This window comes from Epinephelus lanceolatus, chromosome 11, assembly GCF_041903045.1.
Source record: "Epinephelus lanceolatus isolate andai-2023 chromosome 11, ASM4190304v1, whole genome shotgun sequence".
NCBI lineage: Eukaryota > Metazoa > Chordata > Actinopteri > Perciformes > Serranidae > Epinephelus > Epinephelus lanceolatus.
Window position 1 is genome coordinate 4,784,961 of NC_135744.1, and position 17,970 is coordinate 4,802,930.

The following is a 17,970-nucleotide window of genomic DNA, read 5'->3' on the forward strand; positions in this document are numbered from 1 at the left end:
TGTGATCCAAAGCTGCCCTCTAGTGACACACAGAGAGGATAACACTGAGGACACAGTGGTGACAACAGTTTGCAGGCCTTCCGACCATTTTTGAATTCATGATGAAAATAAATCGATTTATTCTGTTTTTACGGTACTTTGAATGTAAATAAAGTGCAAATATGGACAAAAAAGCATCAGTGTAGGGCTGGTTTTATTTAAAAAAATAAATAAAAAGACTCCCCAAAGAGGTCAGGGCTAGTCCTTAAAGGGATAATTCAGGTTTTTTAAAAGTGGGGTTGCACGGTTTACTTATCCATAGTCAGTGTATTACATACAGCAGATGTCAGTCGGCACACCCCTAGTTTTGAGAAGCAGGCTGGAGTCCAACATGGAAGCTAAGCAATCTACTGCTGTGGAGGGTTCCACAACAAAACATATCTTAGCCACCTAAAAAAATTACTATCACTTCAAGTGTAGCTATATTAAGAATATTTTTACTGCTTCACCTTAATGTCAGACTGTGACTTCCAGTGGGGAACTGAAGACGTTATATCGCTCTTTTCAAAGCCAGACTCCATTGAGAAAAAGTGATTTAACATTGCTGAACACAGGAGCTGCTGGTCTACCACTGCCCTCAACAGTTATTGTGTTTGTGTTATTGTGTGACTTTGGCATTTAAGAGAGTTTGGATTCACCCAAGTCACAAAGTAACATAAACTACTGAACCACTCACAACAGCAGCCGAGCAGCATCAGTGTTTATTGACTAATATTACGGTTTTTGTCAATGGAGTCTGATGGCTTTACATTGACTTTTTTAGGTGGCTAAAATGTGTTTTGTTGCTGACCCCCATCCATAGCAGTACATTGAATAGCTTCTGTGTCGGAGTCCTGTCTGCTTCTCAAAACTGGGTGCGTGCCGACTGACATCTACTGTACGTAATACACTATTGATAAGTAACCCATACAATCCAACCCAAAAATTAATTTATCATGTATCATCATAACAAGACTGTAAAGCCATGTTCATCTTGGCTCCGTGTGAGTTCTGTAGTCTCATTTAGCCATTTGTTGGCATACACCTTTTTTCAAGACACATAAACCATACATCCCCACATTAAAAAATAGCAACTATCCTTTTAATTTTCTGAAATCCCAGAAATACTCCTGCGTACACCTGACCTGCGGAGCTACTGCGACTGGATTTGCCTTTTGACAAAGACAAGTGAGAACAGCAAACGTCTAAAGGTTGAAAACAGGAAATCCATTTATTATACATACCGATAAATATTATTGTTTATTAACTGGCCCTAGCTCTGTCATTTTGCAGAAGTGGCCCCTGGGCAAAGCAAATCGAGCATCCATGCTGTATGGTCATCAATGTGGCATTTACTGAAGACAATTATGATGCATTTAAATTCCCAGTTCCCTATCAGGACTAAACATGCAGCGATCAAACAGCTCTATATGAATGCATCTGAAGCCTCAGGTCCTGTACAAGTCTGATCCATTCTAGAAAAAAATTATCACTTTGAGCTTTTTGGGAAGAAAATATACAAAACAACAACCATAATGTAAGTGCATCAGTGTTATATTAGTGACAGAGAAGTGAGCTGGGGTTACAGTCATTCTATGTCTCAGTTACAGTACATGTGAATTTCTTACACCAGCAACTGATAAAATAAATGTGTTAATCAGAAAGAGACAACAGTCACAGACCCAGGATGAGAATGTTTTACAATGAACACAGAGAACATTCATTTTTCAGTGACTCCCTTTTAATTCAAAATAAAACAGGAATATAAAATGATTCAAATCACCATTTATAGACAGGGAGATAAAAGATCACATGAAAATAAACAAAAGAGGAGGACTGCATTTACATTGTGCATTTACACTGTACATTTCACAATTCTTCCCTATTTCAATCTCAGCTTTACTCTCTATAACAAACTGGGTTAGTTTAGCTACTGTATGTGTGTGTACCAGCACTGGCAACAATTCAAATCACAGCCACATGAAAGAGCAACAAAAAAGAAACACATGTTGTATAATCCAAACTTGCTTTGGGTTTCTTCAATGGTACTTAATTCTTCAAGAGTTTTTTAAGTGTTTTTCGAGGCAACAGCCAAAATAAAGGACACCGACTCCAGCAGGTAAATAATGCAGAATACATTCTGTGCAACTTCATTTTTATTTCAGAATTTTCTTGTGGGACTGAAGAATGAATAGTTAAAAACCTTCCTTTTATGCATGCCATGGATCATGAAGGTGAATGGGTAAATATTTGCCTCATGGCTACTGTCCATTGACTCTGTATGCAATCATATATCTCTAAAATTAGTTCATGGTGTTCCATCTGAACAGGCAATAAACAGTGTGCCATATTTTCACACCTTCACTTTATTCTGAACTTTAAAAGAGCTACAGAAAAGTTAAATGTATAGTGTCACATGTTAACCTGTCATAATATCATGCATAAGTGAAGCCAACATATTGCAATGCTGAGGTCCTTCGACAGCCACAGAGCTGCCTCCCATCCCTAATTCAGTGACCGTGGTAACAAGTGTTCATTTTAGAGCTCTTGATTCAAATGAGAGCAGCAGGAATGCTCAGTAAACAGAAAGCACCATTCATTATGTTCATACTACCAATTGTGCTACAGAAAACTGATTGAGTCTTTGACATACAGTACAGGCCAAAAGTTTGGACACACCTTCTCATTCAATGCGTTTTCTTTATTTTCATGACTATTTACATTGTAGATTCTCACTGAAGGCATCAAAACTATGAATGAACACATGTGGAGTTATGTACTTAACAAAAAAAGGTGAAATAACTGAAAACATGTTTTATATTCTAGTTTCTTCAAAATAGCCACCCTTTGCTCTGATTACTGCTTTGCACACTCTTGGCATTCTCTCCATGAGCTTCAAGAGGTAGTCACCTGAAATGGTTTCCACTTCACAGGTGTGCCTTATCAGGGTTAATTAGTGGAATTTCTTGCTTTATCAATGGGGTTGGGACCATCAGTTGTGTTGGGCAGAAGTCAGGTTAATACACAGCCGACAGCCCTATTGGACAACTGTTAAAATTCATATTATGGCAAGAACCAATCAGCTAACTAAAGAAAAACGAGTGGCCATCATTACTTTAAGAAATGAAGGTCAGTCAGTCCGGAAAATTGCAAAAACTTTAAATGTGTCCCCAAGTGGAGTCGCAAAAACCATCAAGCGCTACAACCAAACTGGCACACATGAGGACCGACCCAGGAAAGGAAGACCAAGAGTCACCTCTGCTTCTGAGGATAAGTTCATCCGAGTCACCAGCCTCAGAAATCGCAAGTTAACAGCAGCTCAGATCAGAGACCAGATGAATGCCACACAGAGTTCTAGCAGCAGACCCATCTCTAGAACAACTGTTAAGAGGAGACTGCGCCAATCAGGCCTTCATGGTCAAATAGCTGCTAGGAAACCACTGCTAAGGAGAGGCAACAAGCAGAAGAGATTTGTTTGGGCCAAGAAACACAAGGAATGGACATTAAACCAGTTGAAATCTGTGCTTTGGTCTGATGAGTCCAAATTTGAGATCTTTGGTTCCAACCGCCGTGTCTTTGTGAGACGCAGAAAAGGTGAACGGATGGATTCCACATGCCTGGTTCCCACTGTGAAGCATGGAGGAGGAGGTGTGATGGTGTGGGGGTGTTTTGCTGGTGACACTGTTGGGGATTTATTCAAAATTGAAGGCACACTGAACCAGCATGGCTACCACAGCATCCTGCAGCGACGTGCCATCCCATCCGGTTTGCGTTTAGTTGGACGATCATTTATTTTTCAACAGGACAATGACCCCAAACACACCTCCAGGCTGTGTAAGGGCTATTTGACCAAGAAGGAGAGTGATGGAGTGCTGCAGCAGATGACCTGGCCTCCACAGTCACCGGACCTGAACCCAATCGAGATGGTTTGGGGTGAGCTGGACCGCAGAGTGAAGGCAAAGGGGCCAACAAGTGCTAAATACCTCTGGGAACTCCTTCAAGACTGTTGGAAAACCATTTCAGGTGACTACCTCTTGAAGCTCATCAAGAGAATGCCAAGAGTGTGCAAAGCAGTAATCAGAGCAAAGGGTGGCTATTTTGAAGAAACTAGAATATAAAACATGTTTTCAGTTATTTCACCTTTTTTTGTTAAGTACATAACTCCACATGTGTTCATTCATAGTTTTGATGCCTTCAGTGAGAATCTACAATGTAAATAGTCATGAAAATAAAGAAAACGCATTGAATGAGAAGGTGTGTCCAAACTTTTGGCCTGTACTGTATTAAACTTGACTTCAGGGTTGAGTTGAGAAATTAGGAAGGGAGAGTGTTGTAATTGTTTGCAAGGGGAATAGAGGCTCTAACAAAAAAATAAAAAACCTGGAGAGGGTCTTTTGTTTTTTTAAAGTTAGACTTAAAGGTCTAGTGTGTAGGATTTAGTGGCATCTGGTGATATGGTTGCAAAACTGACACTTCTCCCATGTGCCAACCGTGTAGGAGAACTACGGTAGTCAACACAAAAAGCAGTGACCTCATCTAAAGCCAGTGTTTGTCTGTCCAGGGGTCCGTTTCAGAAAGGAGGTTCAGCAAACTCTGAGCCTAACCCTGAACTCTGAGTTGAGTAACTCTGAGATGGGACACTCTGGGTTACGGGTTTCAGAACAGGTAATTTCAATCAGTTCAATCAACACAGAGTTTGTTCACTCTGAGATAAGCACGTGCACGACGACTTTAAAAAGCTGTCATCAATGGAGCCCCAATACCACGATTCACCATGGCAACAAGCGACAAGAAAAAGTCTGCATTTTTTACTCCTCTGGAGTTGGATATTTTAATGTGCTCATATAGCGAATTTGAAGCTGTTTTCAGGAAGAAGAGTAACACGGCTGCAGCAGCAAAGGAACGGGAGTCGGCGTGGGAGAAAATTACTGCTCGAGTCAATGCGTTAAGTTTAAATTTATTTTATACATTTATGCAATCACAATAATATTAGGCTACAGATGCAAACAGGTGGAATGATGCTAAAGCTAAAATTTAGTTCACTTAGATGCAATCCCACCGGCGAAAAAAGAACATGGAAGCAGCTCAAGATGAAATATAAAAACATTGTTCAAACAGGTAAGACTTCAGCATAATAGTGCTGCTTACCATGTTCCAGTATGTTGCTGATTTTAAGACACTATACATCCGTGAGTCATGTACCGACCCAGGCCACTTGGCCTCCACATTAGTAATAATGTGGGCTGCATCACATATGATCTTGACAGTGCAGAGAATGACAGATGTTAGTTGCTAGTCTACATTTCTCATTTCTAATCAAATCAAATGTCTTTACACTTAAGACACATCACCTAAAAAGTAACTTGTTTTTAGACAATTTTCACTTGTTTCAAGCACATTTTCAATGGAAATAAGTAGAAATAACAAACTTGCTCCACTGACAGATTTTTCTGATTATTTTTCAAGTGAAAATGTGCTTGAAACAAGTGAAAATTGTCTAAAAACAAGTTACTTTTAGGTGTGATTTGTTTTGACTAGAAATGAGACATTTTGACTAGAAATAAGACAAATATTCTTGGTATGATTTTGAGTTTTTGCAGTGTGATGCAGTCTGACATTTTGAGACAGTCAATCTACCTGCACATTAATGCTGTGAATGGACTTCATATTCACATAGTCTCTTTCATTTTGTGAAGGAGCAATGATGGGAATGTGGGTTCCATCAATGCACCCTATCACACCGGGAAATCCTAAAAGAAATTAAAATGACTAATCCCAGTCTGAGGTTGCAGCACCATGTCATTAACTGGATATGATTTATAATCATAAATTTTAACTGATTTCTACATCATTCACCTGCAATCCCTTTGGAACTCCTCCTTGATGACCCTCACAGGTTCATGTCCAGGGAACACAACAAAAGAGTTTAATAGACGTTTCAGAGGGACACTTTTCTCACGGCTCTGCAGACAGTGGCATTACTGATATTTTCAGCATGTCCAATATTATACAGAAACCTCCTGTTTGCAAAAAAAACGAAGAGCAACACAAAGAATCTGGGTAGATGAAAGTGCACGTCCACGGTTGGTGACGTTGGTTATGTCACGACGGATGAGGTTATGGATATAAATGATGGACTGTGATGTGAAACGGTACCGTTCAAAAAGAAAACGTTCTGGAAATGATAATACATCAATTCTGGGCCTGTGAATAATCTCCCGACGAATGCGTAACTCCCTCCTCAGTAACACTGCCTCTTTGTCCACAGGGTCCTCCAAGAACGGACATGCCATGGTCAAAAAAAGTATATTTAGAACACACTTTAGGATCCAACTTTTCCTTGAGGACAGATGATCAAACTCGAACGAATGAATGAATGACTCACACTACGTGTGTGGCGTAAGAAGGAGACAGCTAGAAACTCGAGGTTCACTGAAGAAAACCTGTTTCCGACCAGGTTAGGTTCACAGAGTCAGTTGCCATAGTAACTGACACCGAGCTTCAGTTACCTCCCTTTCTGAAATGGAAAACCCAGAATTTCCCTCATTTCAGGGTTAACAGACTCAGAGTTTTCACTAAACCTGCTTTGTAAAACGAACCCCTGGGCTATTGTAGAACAACATGGCCGACTCTGTGGAAGAGAACTTGAATAGGGATAGAGTGCTCAAGGCATGTTGTTTTTCTGTAGGCAGACGTGGAAGTTAGCTTTGCCGTGGTTCCTTTGTCAAAAAGCTTATAAGATCATTGGATTTTAGATTATTGCGGAAAATAAGCTCTGTGGCAAACAAACATTTATGATACTTACATGTTTTGCTCATTAAGATAATCTTAACAAATTAATACCACTGATTACTGAAACCTAAATGGCCAGAATCACCAGAAGTAAAAAAAACCCCACAACAACACTTTTTTAAGACACATAGAAGCTTCAAAATTCACTGTGGGGGTGTTTACTGATGTATTTTATGTAGCAGAACAAAACAAGTTTCTTAAGCTTGTGTTAACCACAGACCTTATTTCAGGCATCTAACCAAAAACCCATTCAAAAAAACCCACCGATTTTGAGATGAGGGAACTGTGAGTGGTAAAATGCTAAGTCATTTAGGTTTTTTGACTCATTTTTGGGGCACACTATAACTGCAGCTGGAGCAGCCACTGTCTAGCTACATGACTCACCAACCATACCTATACATCAGTCCACGATCAGCCCCTTTAGCTCCTTGGCCCGGAGGTGGAAGGCCCACAAAACTACAAAGTTACCAATTAGCTAGATACGAAGTATTATGATAAAGAGAGGTGGTTAAGGGTAATGGGAGGGGTTACATCTCGTTACTCACAAGGTGAATCATGTCTTCATGTATTATGAATTACAAAGTGGATTATTGCTACATATGGTCTCAGCTAAACCAATGTCTCAGAGAAACCAAGCCCCCAGAAAGTGCACCAGGCTTTGAAGCCAATTTTCGTAGTGGCTAAACAGTGGAATTACAACTTCTGATCCGGTCACATTATGCCATTGGACCAAAAAAAAAAAGCTTTTTCCCATAGACTAAGATTGGGAAAGAAACGTATTTAAATCGCTGGATAATAATTTTTGAGCATCACAAACCCTGCAAAATGATTCGTTTTACTATCAGGATTTGATCCATTCATTCTGATAACATTTTGAAAGTCTAAAAGAGCCGCAAAATTAAATAATTTTTATCCCAATTCAAGTTAGGACAGCAATAAAGGGGAAGCAGCTGGCTCAGCTGACGGAAGTCTCGAGTACACCTGCTCGATGGACCCAATAATGTGGAAGCAGTGCAGATTATCTAGGTACTTATATGCAACAGTTAAACAATTGTGGCTTCATGTGCCACTGAGCAACTTTCATAGGAATGAACAGAGTCTGGCTTCCAATGCTGTGTCCTGGTCTCTTAATACATCCATGAAGAGGACCCCCTCCATCTGTAGGTATTAACAGCTCACTCTATGGTAGCGAACACAATGATTCTTATTTTTAGGAGACTATACACTTACAACAACATAGTTATGAATATTATGTATAATTTCTGCCAATAGATGCCCCTAATTCCTGCACACTGGACTTTTGAGGTTCATCGCCCCTCTCCATACAGATAATTTTGGTACAAGCCCTTAATGCCAATTAGGTGTAGAAGAAACTGCGGAGTGACTTACAGTGATTTCTGCTATGATCAATAACATGCAAAGTAAGAATCTCTAAGGAATGAAAACTCTGTCACACCTTGAGTCAGGCTACATAAATCCAATAAACTTGTCTTGTTGGCTCATATCAACATGTTAGATTGGCAGATTCTATATTTTAGCAGTTACCTGAACAGAAGTCTGGTGACAGTGGACATGTTGCTTTAGCAAAAATGCATACTAAAGTGGACCTTACTGCAAGTATGAAAAATAAAAATATCTAAAAAAAAATTTATACGATACACAGTGATAGATTTTGTGAAGTTGCACAGCGTAAGCTTGTCAAGCAAAAAGCTGCAGGCCAGGATAATTGAAGGACGACAGGCTGGGGTTCAGTTTCAGTGCTTCACACTTTAAACTCACTAATGTGTGCTTTTTAAGATATATTTTAGAAAAAGTATCAGAATAAAAAGGAGTAATGGCACAGAAGCTCAATCATCTACTCCCCTTGACTGGAGGCAACCAAAAAAGATGATGATGGTTATTTAGAAAATATACTGAGTTTGGGACTCTTCAGTTCTGAATTTTAATTTAAATGCTCAATATGAGAGAATAACAGTTCTTATACATTCATAGTTTTCAATATAAACCATATTGACACTAAAGTCACTTTTTATTTCATGAAAAGTGACTGCAGTGGATGAAATGATGAGCACAGTCTAAATGGAAAGAAAGTGCGCAGCAGTAAACTGTGGAAACTGTACTCGAGTATTTCACCGAAACATTTTGGCAATAATCCTTTAGGCACAAAGCTAACTAACCACACAGGGCAGTCAGTCCCGGCAGCCTGTCAAGAGGCAGGACTCATAAGCATCTATGGCCTTGTTCAGATTACCACTCCAAATCAGATTTTTAGCATATCCAGATTGTATCTAGCTTGATTTTCTGACAGTCTGGACAGCCAAAAAACATGTAAGATCCGATTTTTCCAAATCTGATTCAAACCACATACAGAGGTAGTTTCAAATGCGATTCCGATTGGATTTTTACAGATCCGTTTCAATCTGAACATCTCGGTCACTCAAATAGGATTTCCAAGTGTCTTCTGCGTCACTCGCAGTGCGACACGAACAACAACAACAACAACAACAACAACAACAACGCAGATCTGGGGAGACGCTCATTGCCTAGCGACGCCTGTGGAGTTACAAGTGGAAGAGTCAAGCCACGGGTTTAAAGCATGGAGGAAAACAACAAACCGTGGACGGACGAGGAGATAAAGTGCCTGATAGCTATCTGGGGAGATTCGTCAGTTCAGAAAAATTAGGAGGTACATACAGAAATAAAGCCATATATCAGGACACGAGTATCTTGACGAAATTCTTCATGACAAATTTTTTCTGAACAGCACGGCAGAGGAGGACCGCAACATTCAGGAAAGCAACGGTCAGGAAGATGAGGAAGAAAGACTGGATACTTCTGGGAATGGTAAGTTCATAATAGTAACATGACTTTTCTTAACAGATTTTAAAAAAAAAAACCCTTGCAATGTTGAGTAGTAAAAGTAAAAACCCAACAGAACTGCTGTCATGATGTAGGCCTATAATGCTATGATGGAAAAAAGAGAGCTGGACTGGAGTTTTGATTTCACTCATTGATGACTCCACTAATCGCTTCACTAGTTTGCGCCGCAGGCCCACCTAACCATTTGGGACAGAAACACGTACAGTTTGCTGTTGCCATTGTTTGTTTTTCCTAGGAGTAACCTGTTACCATGGAAATCAATGCGGATAAGACTACGTCAATATGGCCACATGCAGATCAGATCTGATCACTTGCAATATGTAATGCGAATGGTCAGTCAGTAAGATTGGATTCTGATCACATTTGCAAAAAAATCGGATTTGGGCTGCAGTCTGAACAAGGTTTATGTCAACTTTGTCACCAAACACAGGTGTAATACTGTCCATATTAGATTTGAAGTGATCCCTGGGGACAGTGGAGTCTGATTTTCACTCTACTCCTGAACCCTGGCATGAATCCAGTTTATAAACAGCACTGAGAGCAGAAAAAAGCAGAATGAGATCATAGTGCAAATAAGAGAGCAGGGCTTCAAAATATCAGAGACTGTTACATATATGATGGAAGGAAAATCCCACAGCGCTCACAAGTGCCACATTTGTTTTAGCAGCAGTGGCCACACCTGACACCGAGCCACAAGCAACCAACCAATGCATCAAACATGTAAAATGCTGGTTCAAAATGGAATTTTGTTCAAAAATAAATACTCTAGTCACACCTATTTCTGATGAGAGCCTTGGAATGTATGAAAATATTTTATACAAATATGTAAATGGATTTTTAAGTCTTATAATTCTGTTTTTTTTTAAGAGTCATTACTCATTTTTTTAAATGAAGAAGAGGCAAAAAAAGGAATTTTATGAATTAAAACCAAAAGGAGGGGCTGTTTCTCAGCAGAGGGCCCGGCAGCGAAATCATCTTCAATAATTTCATGTCACAATGACACATTTCTTTGAGGAGACATACAGAAATGTACTGTAAGATCCACTGTTTACCCACGTTTTAAAAAACCTACTGTATGACTATAGTATCTGCACAGTGCAATCTTCCAGCCATGTAAATAGTTTGAACAAAAGGTTGTTAGAAATACACCTGTGGTGGCTCTCATATTGTACATTCATACACACACGTAAATTCAAGATATTAGTCGAACAGTATTTATAAATGATATTTAAGTGCATCTAATGGGTGATGTTGCCACACTGAACTGTCTAATAAATGCCAAAATAATTTAATCAAGCACTTAAAGTCAATTTTATGCAGTTTCTTTGTGACACAGAAATTAGCTGACACTCTCTAATAAGTCTTAATGTGGTAAACTCCACCCAGCTGGTACTTCAAGGTGGTTAAAACAGAACAGAATTACTTGCAACTAGAGTCTGAGTCTGACTTTTGTTCCCTTCACACACACACTGTCATAATTCAAAGTCTCTGTTGCGCGCACACACACACACACACACACACACACACACACGCATACGCCCTGAAAAACACTGCAGCACATGATCTCGATGCTAACAAATGTTCACATTCAGAATTTGCTGACATTTTCTGCACTGTGTTTGCTCACACACTCACTACATGGGGGTTGAAGTGCATGCTGGGCTTTAGCTGTCATCTTCTTCATTGCTCTGGGTCTGTGTCCTTTCTGGATGGGCGGAGCCTTCGAAGCGCTGGGAGGCGATGACTGCTTGGTGAGACATACTTTTCCTCACTATGTCACCTTTCCTCCACAGGGTGATCTCCTGCAACCACACAAGACTGATGATATACAAGAGGGTACAGGGGATTGCACAAGTTTTCTCACACAAATATCAAACTTTCTGATGTCTGAACAACAAGAGCTGCTGAATGAAAACAATTCCTAGGTTTGTGGTTTTGTTTAAGCAAGTGCATGTTCATGTAAGATTGCACTATAGAAAATCCTCTACAGTACATGGCTAATAATGAGGTACCATACATCCCGCCAAACGTCTGTCTGCTCAACTCGCTAAATAGGATCTGGAACTGACTATTATTTTCACTATTGATTAATCTACTAATTATTTTCTCAAATATTTGTTTAGTCTACTAAATGTAATAAAATTGTGAAAAAAAAAATTCTTATTACAATATCTCAGAGCCCAAGGTGACATCTCCAGATGTCTTGTGTTGTCCAAGAATAATTATAATAATAATAATAAATGGTTTATTAATCCCTGAGGGCAAATTCAATTTTTTTTAAACCTGTTGTCATATACACACAGGCCACATACATGCACAAACAGGACCTATACATGCATTAAATGGAGAGATGTCAGAGTGAGGGGGCTGCCTTGGACAGGCGCCCCAAGCATGACAGCAAATAATGCCTCAGAAAAAAGCTACCAATTCTAAAACATGGATGCTTCACACACATCTTCCCCCCTGGCAGGAATCTTTGAGTTATGACCAAACATAAACATATGATGTGTGGTGTGAGGTCACAGTGACCTTTGACCATCAAATTCTCAGTTCATCAGGTTGTTTATTTTTTGTTTTTTTTTTTGACTCCCTGACGAAGGCTATATGCCGAAACTCGTCGGAGTTTGGTTTTTAATGTCACTGTGACAATGCCATGTGAATAAAGGCATTTTATAGATTTAAAGAGAGTGCCTTGGACTTTTCTATGTTTTTTTGTATACTAATCAGTTCATCGTTGAGTCCAAGTGGACGTAAGAGCCAAATTTGAAAAAGAAAAAAAAGAAAAAAAAGAAAATGTATATATCCTCAAGGGATTCTTAAGATATTGCGTTCACAAAAAGGGTATGCATGCATGTACTGACAGATGGACAGGCAACCTAGCTGTAGCTGGCTAGGAGGCATAAAAAAGTAGCAAATCCTATGTGGAAAGCTGGTATCAGAGCTGGTTTAGCATTTGTACTTGAAAATTTTCAGAAATGATTGATGATCCAAATAATTGTTAATTAATTTTCTGTGAGTTGACTAATGGCTTAAATTACTTGTTGTGGCTCTAGTTTGAACTGTTCTGGGGCTGGCAATCAATACATCACAACAAAAAGATGAAAATATTATTAATATTAGTAATTTTAATTAAAAATAGTATATTCAGATAACAGATTAAAGGGGTTCTACAGTGACTTCGTCCATTGGGGGGTTAATAAAAGAACTACTGGAGTTGAAGCAGCAGAGGCAGAGATTTAGGTCTCTGCTGGATCCTACATTTCCTATTAAACAGCTCAATAGTGTCTTTTAGATCCTTCCTGGCTTCTAAATGTCATTTCTTCCAAACACAACACCTCCAGTTTGGAGTGCAGGCTTAAATCTCAAGCCCATGCTGCAACATTGATGATGTCATCAGGGTTAATTTTTTTCCCAAACTTTGGAGAGCTCCCTCCAGAGCCACAGGAAACTTTATACAACTGCTTTCTCCCTCTGCTTCTCCTCTCCTTGTGACAAGTAAACTGAACATCACGTTAGGGCAACACAATTCTTGGTAAAATGTGAATTACGATTTTTCTCCTTAAGAATTCGATCATGATTTTCTCACATGATTTTTATTTTTTTTAACAAAAACATTTATTGCACTGTATGACATATCAAGGTGCCAGACTTACATATAACGTATATCAAAGTGCTAGACATAAACTCAAAAGCCTCTTGTAACAAAATGATAGAGGAAACACTTGGGGATTGTTCCTCAGCAAATAAGTCAACACGTAAATGAAGCATAATGGAATGCATAGGGAAGAAGGAGCAAGTGAATATTGTCATTTAGAAATTGCATAGATGTATGAATCGAGATAGCAATTTTTTTGATTAATCATGCAGCCCTACTTCATGTATAAATCAGTAGAATGCCCCTTCACTATTTAGATATGTCTGTTGCACCCTTACGTTTTCAGTTGAATGAGAAGAGAGTGACAAAGCATTGACAGTCACTATGACTAAGCACAGAATAAAACTCCACACCAGTGACAGAAGAAGCACAGATAACTTCCAAGCCCATATGAAGCCACAGTGCAGTGTGTGTACCTGCTGTTTGAAATAGCGTCTTTCCTCCTCATCAATGAGGACCAGGTTGAGGTAGTACCGCACCGAGAACTTCTTGTTAATATCCCTCATGGTGGGCGTCATCTCATAGCCTGCTAAGAACAGCCTGATGGGAATGGACTCTCCTGCAGCACAACAAGTCAGAAGCCGATATACTGTCTGAGAAATGACCTCACAATAAAAACACAGTTCATTACTCACTGAAGACAGTAAAAAGCCTCATCATTACCTCTGACTGGTGCACCATCCATGATTTCATATTTTGCTATGGTGTCGTTCTCGTGGTAGACGTTAGGCCCTGTGCCGGTCGTCTCTCGCTTAATGATGTCAATCTCCATATGTTTTATCTTGATCCTCACCAGCAGAAAGTAAATCTTCCCTACAATCACATCTTTGAGGTGATACCTGCAAGCAAACAGGAAAATCTTTACACACCAAACACTTGTTTCCCCATTCTCTTTCTGTTCTGAAGAAAAAAGGTAACATTACCAAGTACAGTGCTAACAAAAAGAAAGAACTCCTAAATTCAGAGTAATGTTAATGGATTATTTTGCAAAGAAAAGCCTACTTGGACTTGTTGTACTCAAACTCTATGTGCAGACAGTCCTCGATCCCCACTTCCATCTTGATGGAGGAGTTGAGCTCAGGGTAGGTGCTGAGTGTGTGCACCACAATGTCCAGCTCTTTGCTGATGTCATTCAGTCTCCGGCTTACAGTTGCCCTCAGGAAGTAGCTGGATGAAAAAACAAAAAACAAAATGTGGCTACAAAACACGAGTACAAGACAGTAACCATATAACCAGTGAGTGGCCCTATTAGCTTGTGCTCCTCAATACACAACTAACAGAAGTCGCTCGATGGATGAAAAATGAAAGAGAAACTTGATAATTTAGCAAAGTTTTGTCAGTAGCCACATGAGGACATGTCAGACTCAGCTCATCAGTCTGACCTGGACTTAGTCAGGGTTACTGCTGAGCATTACATACAATCAGCTGTGTGCGTCTACATTGAAAACAATGAATTTGAGGGCGCAAAAAATGCAGCATGTGTATGGTCCCTAAATGTTACATTTTAGCATGTTACACGCTAACTTTACCACTAGTACTGTATGTTGACATGCTAACAATAACAAAAGGGTGTTGACATGCATAGAGATACCATGACGACAAGTATTAGGTAAATCCTGCAAGTATGTATTGTCATGATCTGAAGTGTTGGACAAGTTAAAGAACATCTGCTGCTGTTTCCTCACCTTACGCCACTGTGTCAGTGACATGGAACATGCCATAAGCTGATTGTTGGGATACATCAAACCAAAAATTCAGGAGCTTTATCTCTGTTAGACTTAATTAAGATTCAAGCTAATGGTAACCCCTTTGCTTGTCAACATGAATGTTGTAGTAAACTATTATGTATGATACAAATAATTCATGCACACCACGCACAGTGCACACAACACAGCTTACCGTAATTTGACATTCTGACCAGTGTAAGACTCGTAGGGTTTCTCCACGTGTGTGAACTCAAAGTCAAATGTCTGCGACTGTGTGAGCTCCCCTGGCCGTGCCAGGTCTTTCACAAGGGACACAAACTCATGGTGGTTTCCTCTGTCATAGTACAGCTCTAGAAAAGACACATTAACAGCAACAGGCAGCTTCAGTGGAGTAGTTTTATACATCCTAATAAAGAGTTTTTACAAGCATTTCTTTAAATGCTGATGGCTGAAAACTGTCAAGATTTGATCTGATTTCTGTTTACTATTTTTGAAGTCAAATCCTTTTAAACTGTTTTACCTGAAGTGCATGCTAGTCTAATAACCTACTGACTGGGCCATCACAGTTCATTTACTGCAGCTCTAAACAATCTGATGTGAGGCGGCATTTGTGCCTTTGTTATTACCTCAGTTTCTTTTAAAAAAGGCCATTGTAAGGCTACCATTTTGCCCTTCTACTCCTGATCCAAAGTACTTCTGCTTCTTCTTTATTTGGAGACAGATGGTGGTGAACAGAAAAAGGGAAAAGGGAGGAGTACAGCAGTGATGAAAAATGTCCAGATGCATTTATGCTCTAAGGGTCTAGAAAGGAAAAAGTAAGAGGAACTCCTTACTGTTGCTGCAAACTCAGCTAACGAGACAGACTACTTTTTCATAAATCACAAAAGGAATTCAAATATAACAGTATGTACCTTTAAAATGTACAAATGGTCAAATGCTTCCTGAGGCTGGTTTTACACAGTGTAACCTTTGTGCAATTGAAGATTTCAAATGCTTTACTTCAACACTACTAAAAGTTCAGCATGTAAGGCCGCCCTAATGCTTTAAGGACACATCCTGAATTTGCTGTATAGTCCTAGGATAGAAGTACCAAGTAATAGGTACAGCGATTAAATAAAGGTACTTTGTTACATTCCCCCCCTATTGAATTCAACCTCAGATAACGACTGATCTTGAATATTAAACATGATGATACAAACCAAATTAATTTTTGCTGCATGATTCTCACAAAAACAAAGACAAAGGGACTGTTCTTTACTTATCAGAGGAGGGGTTGGCTGGGGTGTGACTTTGTTTTGTTTGTTGTTTTTTGAACTCTCCCCAAAGCTGCAAATATTTTTCTTTGAGCCTCCCTGGTAGAAAATGCATGAACATCCCTCCACCATAAATTAGTTACTCCAATTTTTAAAACTTACTCTTTGATTTCTGAAAGAAGTTAAAAGCTAAAAGACCAGGAAAAATGAATCCTGTAGTTAAAAAAAGCTTCGGTTTTGCACTGTTGTTGTGCATGCTGGTTAGCTGGTGCAAACTGGTTATTTCTGGCCAAATTCTAAATTAGACTAAAATGAAGTGATTTTGATGAAATATTACTATTTTAAGATCAAAGTTGATAATGAGGTTTTTTTTGGACAGAAGTCTTCTTCACACCTGATGTGTCCAAGGGCCACCAGAAATGGGAAAATCCAACAATAATTTCTGTTTTTACAGTTTCTGGCTGTGATAAATTGTGTAATTTTGGCAATCTTTGAAGGAAACATTTAAAAATGCGGTCAAATGAATACAAAACACAACCATTTAAATTTGTATACCCATCCTCTAAGCCAAAATAAAAACATAAGTCCCACCCAAGTGCTTAAAAAAATATTTGACGTCTCCCCCTTTTTGCTCCACCTCCTCCCCCTGATAAATGAACGCTCTCTAATAGCACAGCAGCAGCATTTACTTGCAATCTGCTACTAACTGCATTATATGCAACGTTAGCACAGGACTGCTGTCCGTCACACTTTCACAACTTGACGTTTTCAAAACAAGGGTCAAAGGTCAATGAGACAGCTAGCCAATGGCTGCTGTGTCAGCTGACGTTAGCTTGCGCCCACATCTGTCACGGGACCTGACACTTCAAACTGACACTTGTTACGACAGTGGGCCAGCGTCATGTCTAAGTTGCTGAAACGTTACTTATGAGGAAACATGTAATAAAGTACACAATGTGAGTGTTCGATATTGTAGTGAGCATCTGTAGCTAACGTTAGCTCCACAACATCTCCTCCGACACTTTGGCTACTTCTGTCAGCGGGCTGTGTGTGAAACGCAGGCCGCCAGCCGCTCACCTATCTGGCCGATAAACTCAATCTTGATGCCGTTGTGCTCCAGCCTCTTTCCCGGGTACTTGAGCGTAACGTTGACTTTCCCCGATACCGTTTCCCCGTCGTAGAAAAGAAAATATTTGTCCTTCCTGCCGTCTTCGCTTTTATGCTCAGCTTTCTTTCTCGTTTCGGCGTCATTCAGAACTATATCGATGTCCGCACTTTGACCAAAACCAAAGAAGCTCATGGCTGCTTGTCAGTCAAGCTGTCACCGGATCCTGCTGAGAGAGACACCCTCTGTTGTAGAAAACAGCACTCCGGAGTCTCGTCTCGTTTCGCTGAGATATGTCCAGCAGAAACTGCTTCCCAGATTATTGAATATTTCGAGTTACAACCGTGTGAGTGCGCATGCGTGAAGAGTCACGTGAAGGAGAGCTCTTTATATCAAACGAGATTCTTTCTGTTTTCTTTTTTAACTTTTGATACAAAATTTACGTTCAACGCTACGCTGACAATATGCAGCTGAATGTGGTATTCTTAAATACTACACATGTTTTCTCGCTACAATATGTCTGCGCTTTTTTAGCGCAGTATCAACAGGCAGAAGAAACAG

General features: G+C 39.6%; 1 protein-coding gene across 1 annotated transcript; it reads right to left on the reverse strand.

The window, feature by feature from the left end:
* Window positions 1-9,463: 9,463 nt before the first annotated feature.
* vps26bl (vacuolar protein sorting 26 homolog B, like) lies at window positions 9,464-17,753 on the reverse strand. Its single transcript, XM_033612028.2, has 6 exons — window positions 17,382-17,753; window positions 15,245-15,401; window positions 14,348-14,512; window positions 14,009-14,184; window positions 13,762-13,904; window positions 9,464-11,492 (listed from the first exon to the last, which is right to left on the reverse strand). The coding sequence occupies exons 1-6, from the start codon at window positions 17,602-17,604 to the stop codon at window positions 11,355-11,357; spliced, it is 1,002 nt and encodes a 333-aa protein (XP_033467919.1). The 5' UTR covers window positions 17,605-17,753; the 3' UTR covers window positions 9,464-11,354.
* Between the last annotated feature and the right edge of the window lie 217 nt (window positions 17,754-17,970).